General features: G+C 33.4%; 1 protein-coding gene across 7 annotated transcripts in view; it reads left to right on the top strand.

Moving 5' to 3' along the window:
- Positions 1-3,588, top strand: part of LOC115210961 (epidermal retinol dehydrogenase 2) — a 366,176-nt gene extending 362,588 nt beyond the window's left edge. For all 7 annotated transcript variants that reach the window (XM_029779781.2, XM_029779779.2, XM_036502609.1 and 4 more), the window contains one exon: positions 1,705-3,588. Coding sequence is in view for 1 of the 7 variants with exons in the window: in XM_036502610.1 (XP_036358503.1) it covers positions 1,705-1,798 (94 nt within the window). In the remaining 6 variants the exon portion in view is untranslated. The remainder of the gene's footprint in view (positions 1-1,704) is intronic.
- Positions 3,589-8,189: the final 4,601 nt, after the last annotated feature.

Genomic DNA, 8,189 nt, shown 5'->3' with positions numbered 1-8,189 from the left:
CACAGAAAAGAAACAAGGAGAGAAAAAAATGCGTGCAGAAGCTAGCAATTCAACATGGCGATTCTGGCCAGAAGTCAGAGATCAAACGTGAGATGCAAGAGCGAAAATAGAGATAACAGGGTCAAATGACTTCGCCCCAACATAAGGGTGCGTGTGTGTATGAGAGAGTGTATGTATGTATGTATGTATGTATGATGTGATGTGTAATGTTGTATGGTGTAGATAGATAGATATAGATAGATGTAGGTAGGTAGATAGATATAGGTAGGTAGATAGATATATATGGATAGATATAGGTGGTATTGCTTGTCAAAAATTTTACACTTAATTTCATGATGTTCTAAAAACATTTTTCTGTCTTTCTGATGAGATGTCAGACTCCTTGCTTATTGCATATGAACTCAAAAACTTATCTATGTACTATCAATATATATATATTACATAATTCTCATGTATTGCATAATTTATTTTCCACTTGCCAAAAGTCCTTATACACAAAGACTAAAAAGATATCAGGGTCATCCCATAAGTTCTGTCTGATTTTACCTTTTTCAAAAATGAATGAAATTTAATAGTAGTTTAGAATATCTAATGGAATTAAAGATTATTTTTATGCATTTGTGTACATTTAAACTAAATATTATTTTACAGAATAATAGAATTAAAATTTCTTTGATTAAAACCCTTTCTAATATGGAAGTATCCAAAGAGCATTTAAGGCACATAATGCTTTATGAGTACAAAAAGAGAAATTCTGCAGCTGAAGCGACTCAAAACATACACTCAGTTTATGGGAAAGAATGCTTGAATGAGAAAAATTACAGAAGATGGTTTGCAAAATTCAAAAGTAGTGATTTCAGCCTTGAAGATGAAGATTGAACAAGACGTCCAGTTGAGCTTGATGATAAGCTCCTTGAGGCATTACTTGAAGAAAATCCTGCATTATCAGTTGAAGAATTGGCAATAAAGCTTAATTCAAGTCGTTACAACTGTTCATCATCATCTTCAACAACTTGGAAAGGTTCCTAAACTTGGAAAATGGGTGCCTCATGAATTGTCCGAAAGCAACCGCAAATCCCAAGTTGACATCTGCTCTTCTCTCCATTCTTGCAAACTCATTTGACCCTTTTTGGTTAGACTTGTGACTGGTAATGAAAAATAGATCTTCTAATGAAATGTTAAACATTGTAAACAGTGGCTTGGTAAAAGGGGAAAAGCTCAGCCACAACCGAGAAGGGAACTTCATGGAAAAAAAGGTTCTCCTTCAGACTAGCAGTTCTTTGCTTTGAAACCAGAAGAGTTTTTACATTGATAGGATTTAAAAGCTTGTAAATAGATGGATGGAAGTCATAGATAATCAGGGAAAGTACATTGATTATTAATTTCAATTAAATATAACATTTGATCACTTATTTTCTTTATTCAAAATTTGGACAGAACTTATGGGATGACCTAATATTTTCTGGTGAATTTTATTCTTCAATTAAGTTATATTTAATTTTTGAATTATTAATTATTAATAAATTACTATTATAAACTATATATAAATTTTAAATGTCATTAATAAATTATCATTTTATAAGTTAACTGCATGATATCACTAATAGTTTCTATAAGTTACCATAATAAAGTTATGTAATGTTTTATATGATGAGCTATTGTAACAAAAATGTAACTCTTGTTTCTTTTATTTTTGTCTTTTAGGTACTTGCCGGTGAGATGTATGTCAGTGGTTTGTAACTTCTTTGCTACCACTCAAAGTATGGAGACATTTATTGGCCGACAAAAACAAGAATGAATCTTCTCCATACACTCACACTACCACATTTACATGCATACACAGAGAAACACATATACAAATATATACATGCACACAAATAAGTATCTATAGGCTTATTAATTAATTCAGAGGCAGACACTTGCTCTGATAAAAATGTATAAACGCACAGTGCACAGGAATACACACACTCACACATATATATTCAAACATACATACATACATTATCAAATGAAATGTCATCTTGGACTAAAGTCTGAATACAAAAACGAAATTTAAGATTTTTTCTCAATTTTTTTTTATTAAGTATAGAAATCAGTTATCTACTAGCTACTTGCGCAAGTAAGAAAACTTATATTATGTATTATTGTATATGAATGATAAAATATTACTTCATAATTTCTTGTTTATTTGAGATTTAAGCTATCATAGTAGATGTCAGTGTTTTATTAAAATAAGGAGCTATCATTTGAAATAAGGGCTTAGATTCTTCCTTTGCCTAGCAATGGACTCCCATACAGGAAGATATCAGCACAGCTAAAAGTATCAGTTGACGATGTCCAGAAAGCTTATTGTCATTTTCATTTGATAGATGTGCACAAATGACATGGAATGTCAGGTAAACCTTGTACCAAAATCTTCAAACCAAATGTGTGATTGATTGTCTTTGTGTTGCATCGCCATTTACAGGGAAGAATTCTATGTTAAGACTATAAGTTGTTGATTGCTGGAAGACTTAAATAATTGCTTTAAGTACAGCAAAATAAATAAGGCTTTCACAGAAGACATCTAGGATTATCTGTGCTTCTGCAGTGATAATAAAAACTGGACTAATGTGGGCTGGTTAAATGTAATGTTTATGACAAAACAGCCATTAAAGATTTACATCTAAAACTCCTTTTGTTTGTCATCCATCAAACTCAAAGTACAATCTTATGTATATATTCTCGTATGAGTCAAGCAATGGCCATCCATTATGATATGGGTGGTGGTGGTGGGAGGGTTATTTCTTCAAAGGGCAGCACTGGTATTTGGATAATATCCCACAATATTAATTCTGAAACTTACCTAGATGTTCCACTGAAGCTGTTCCTTATTCATATAAGCATCCTTAATTGCAATATATTCCAACATGGATTTTCTACATATATCCAAAGAATAGCTTAGTGCTAGCTAATGAGATTACTGTATTGGGTAAATGACCGGCATAATCTTTTGGTCTGAACCCTAAAGAAAATCTGCAGGATTATATTGAGAACAAAATTTGAAACAGAAAATGTTTAATAATTTTCCAATTTAAAAGATACTGCATGGGAAAATAACTAGAGATTACTATAAAAAAATTTGGTTAAAAGCATGTCTAACCATGTCACTGCTGTATTAGAGGTTAGGTGATTATAATACCAAATATTTAGTTGTATAACATTGATATTTCCTTTTGTAAGCATACAGGGAAGTAGGAAAAACGCCTAGGGTAGAGAAAGATAGACCACCTGTCCAACTTCAGAAATCTCTCTTTTGTTAGTCATTATGTTATCTGATTATATTACTAAATGCATTCCTTATTTTTCTTCTTTTTTTATTTACATCATCAATTACATTTTAAAACTTTTTTTTGTCAATGTATTCAGACTTTTCAATGAGACTATATTGATAATAAATGATTCACACATACACATATAAATGATACATATACACACACAGCCTTGCACATCATTGATATAAACATTGGTGAGTGAACAAGAACAAGCTTCACTAAAAGTCAGCTGAAAATATGCATACATAAATAAATTAATTTCTAAATTAAATTATATATTAATAAATATGTTTAAAATATTTTTTAAATATGGAAAAAATTTTTTAAAAAGCTAAAAAAAAAATTGGGAAAAAATACGCAAAATGAAGTAAAAAATATATACCTCTGAAATTACAATGGAATTAAAGTATGAAGATGGAATAAGAATATTTGAGTTTTTGATATTAACATTATTATTATTATCATCCTCATCAAAGCAGTCAGCTGGCAGAATCAATAGCACACTTGGCAATATGCTTAGTGGTATTTCATCCATCTTTACGTTCTGAGTTCAAATTCTGCCCAGGTTGACTTTGCCTTTCATCCTTCCAGGGTCAATAAAATAAAAGCACTGGGAGTCAATATAATCAACTTGTTCCCTACCCCCAAAATTGCTGGCCTTGTGACAAAATTTGAAACCATTATTACTACCATTAAGGTGGTGAGTTGACAGAACTGTTAGCACACTTGGCAAAGTGCTTAGCGCCATTTCATCTGCCTTTATGTTCTGAGTTCAAATTCCACCAAGGTCGACTTTGCCTTTCATTCTTTCAGGGCCGATAAATTAAGTACCAGTGAAACACTGGTATTGATGTAATTGCCTAGTCTCCTCCGCACAAATTTCAGGCCTTGTGCCTTTAGTAGAAAGGATTTATTGACATAATGGCTTAGAAGCAGAAAGAAAAGTTTGAGGAACAGGTCTAAATTAAAGTTCTGTCAACTGGCGAGTTTTTTTTTTTTCAAGTTCAGATATTTGTTTATCAACTTTGCTTTTCATCCTTCTGCCATTGAGAACAGATATTACCAACCAAGTATTGGTATCAATTCAATCAATTATAAACCTTCCCCGTATTTTGTGCCTGTCTAAGATATTATTATTGTTGTTATATTATGTAAACTTGTCTTATTGTAAACTTATTTTGGTGGTGATGGGCAGAATTAGCTGGTGGGTGTGTTAAATACTTTTCAGTTTTTTTATTATCTTTCAACACTTTGAGTTTAAATGTATGGTTTTGCATCTACATTAGATATTCTTCTTCTTTTCATCATTATTATTATTATTGTTGTTCTTATTAATGCAGTGAGCTGGCAGAATCATTAGCACAGTGGACAAAATGCTTAATGGCATTTCACCTGTCCTTTATATTTTGTATTCAGATTCTGTCAAGGTCAACTTTGCCTTTCATCCTTTCAGGTTCAATGAACACTGGGGTCAATATAATCAACTATTCCCCGTCGCACAAAATTTCCGGCCTTGTGCCTGTAGTAGAAAGGATCATTATTACTATTATGTTAAAGGCAGTGAGCCGGTAGAACCATTAGCATGCCAGGCAAAGTGCTTAACAGAATTTCATCTGTCTTCACATTCTGAGTTCAAATTCTGCTGAGGTCGACTTTGCCTTTCATCTTTTCAGGGTCGATAAAATAAGTACCAGTTGAGCACTGGGGTTGATGTAATCAAACTGGCCCCTCGCCCAAAAATGTTGGCCTTGTGCCAAAATTTGAAACCATTATTATTATTATTATTATTATTATTATTATTATTATTATTGTTAAGGCAAGTTGGCAGAATTGTTTACATTCAGGATTTAAATTTAACAAAGGTCAACTTCATCTTTCATCTTTTTCGGAGTCAATAAAATAAGTGTCATTGAAGTACTGGGTTTTGATGTAATCAACGAATCCTCTCTCCTCAAAATAGCTGGCGTTCTACCTATACCAGAAACAGCTGAAGGTGACACGTCGGCAGAATCAGCAGAGTGTTGGAATAAATGCATTACAGTATTTGTTCTTGGTTTTTGCATTCTGACTTCATATCCCACCAGGGTCAACACTGTTTTTCACTCCCCCCCCAGCCTATATCAAATAAGGTACCAGTCAAATACAAGGTACAGCAAAGTCAGCTATTCCTCTCCCACTAAATTTGTGGTCTTGTGCAGATATGAGAAACCATTATTATTATTTGTTATGATTACAATGGCAAGTTAGCAGAATTATTAGCATGCCAGACAAAAGGCTTAGTGTCATTTTGTCCATCTTTATGTTCGGATTCTGTTGAGGTTGACTTTGCCTTTAATTTTTTTCAGGGTCAATAAAATGTACCAATTGAGTACTGGGGTCAATGTAATTATCTAGTCTCCTCTCCCAAGTCTCAGGCCTTGTGTCTACAGTAGAAAGGATTATTATAATTATGCCACCAGGGTTGACATTTTTCCAATTAAGGGTTGATAAAATAAGTACTAGTTGAGCACTGGGGTTGATGTAACTGACTAACCCTTCCTCCAAAATTTCAGGCCTTGTGCCTATAGTAGAAAGTATTATTATTACTGTTATTGTGTTGTTTTAGCAGACATTTAGTTTCATTGAGACACTATTCTCCTGTCTCTGCTCTGTCTCCTCATCTTTCTGAAATATCACACTCTAGACTGTTAACCAACACTATTTACTACTACATTACCATTCCCAAAATCCATCATGTAGGGACTCAACATAATGGCCAAATCTTTCAAGTTCTCCAGCTAAAAATGTTTGTCAATATTTAATTCCATCCAAACTGTTTCCATATTTTTCACCCCTCTGGAGAGTCAATTATTTGTGTTACCAATCAAAGCCTGGTTTGATTCAAATGACTAAACCATTTTCCTATGAATTTTGGGGCTTGTATCTGTAAGAGAGATCACTTAAAAAATTTTATGAAAGTAATACCTCAGGAAAACTTTTTAAGGTAATTTGTGTTGCCACATTGGCATTAAAAACTAAAAAAAAAAGATGTAATTAAACACAACAAAGTACAATGATTCATTTCTGCATTCGTTATTTGGTTTGATCTTTTGTATTTTTTTTTTCAATTTTCTTTTTAATTCTTGCTCTAATTGTTGTAAAATTAAATTCAGTTGCTATATACTTATATATGATGATAATTAAATACTTTGAAAGTAAATTTGTGTTTGTTCTTCATTTAACATCAATTTATTTCTCCTTGAAATTAAAAAATTTACCTTTTTTTTTTAATTACATTTTCAGACTTTTTCTTATTACATCTGCCTTATTCTATGGAAAACCAATTATTAGCATTGACCTAATGATTCAAACAAGGATGGCTGGAGAAGAGTGGTTATATAACTCTCAAGAAGAGGAAAACAACTATGTTAACGTTGAACATTTTGCCAGCCTCCTTGGTGCAGATTCCAATCTTCTACTTTGTGAATTGCATTTATTTATTTTTGATATGCACAAGATTATCGATCAAATCCAAACAATTCATTTTTTTCTCAATGACATTATGTTACAGGCAATTGTATATAATTTTCATTGTCCATGACTTTGCAACAGGTTGCTCTTGTCTAATTTCATATCAACTCTAATAGAATCCTCTTGTGGTATACTCTTTACTCTTCTACGTGTTTCAGTCATTTGACTGTGGCCATGCTGGAGCACTGCCTTTAGTCGAGCAAACCAACCCCAGGACTTATTCTTTGGAAGCCTAGTACGTATTCTATCAGTCTCTTTTGCTGAACCACTAAATTACAGGGACGTAAACACACCAGCATCAGTTGTCAAGCAATGTTGGTGGGACAAACACAGACACACAAACATATATACACACACACTCATACACACACACATATATATATATATACATATATACGACGGGCTTCTTTCAGTTTCCGTCTACCAAATCCACTCACAAGGCTTTGGTCACAAGGCTATAGCAGAAGACACTTGCCGAAGATGCCATGCAGTGGGACTGAACACGGAACCATGTGGTTTATAAGCAAGTTACTTACCACACAGCCACAACTACACCTATGCAGGTAACAAGATAACTCATAGAGGTACAGTACACACATCTGTAGTTATTATGTCTCCACTTAACTAAGAATCATACTGAAAACTCAAACAAGCAGGAAAGAGTTACCCATGATGCAGTGTGAAAGTCTAGGCTGTTTGCACTCTGCATTTTCCTATCTTTTCCTCTGCGCCTCTAGTTCCAGTTGATGACCAAAAGGAGGTCAGCAAGGTGCTGTTCATTTGTATTTACTTCTGGTGGGGTGCACCCCAATACAATTTCAGACTTATGAGGTTAATGATCCCAGGAATGTTCCTATATATTTGCATTTTCCATATCTTGTTTCTGTGAAAGATAAATTTTCTTTGGAATACAGCAGTAGTTGTAGTGCTTGTGTGTTGCATATGTATTTCAGAGAGAGGACAAATCTTTCATGTAATGACAGTGACTATGAGTGTTTAAACTTGTTATGGCAACAAACTGTACCCTTTGTATATAAGTAGTCTTCCAGTTTTAGTACTTTTCCTTAAGTGTAACTCCCATTGTGGGTGTGAATGTTATGCTGTTGAGTATGATAGTTGTGTGCAGTTATTATCTGGTGTTGCTTGTAAGAAGCAAGACAATGGATTTAGTAAGGTTTAGATGATTGATATAAGAACTAGTAAGAAGATTGTGTGTAGAGAATACCATGAGGATGTGAGTGTGTATGAAGCTGCATGCATGATCTGAGGTGTGTATGAAAGGGCAGATCCTTGTGAAGCACCATTTGAGAAACTGCAAATTTTGAAATTGTTTTTGTAATAAGCAGGGTACCAGCACTGACCAAT

This window comes from Octopus sinensis, linkage group LG4 (genome assembly GCF_006345805.1).
Source record: "Octopus sinensis linkage group LG4, ASM634580v1, whole genome shotgun sequence".
NCBI classification, from domain to species: Eukaryota; Metazoa; Mollusca; class Cephalopoda; order Octopoda; family Octopodidae; genus Octopus; species Octopus sinensis.
This window is presented reverse-complemented; position numbering and strand designations above follow the sequence as displayed.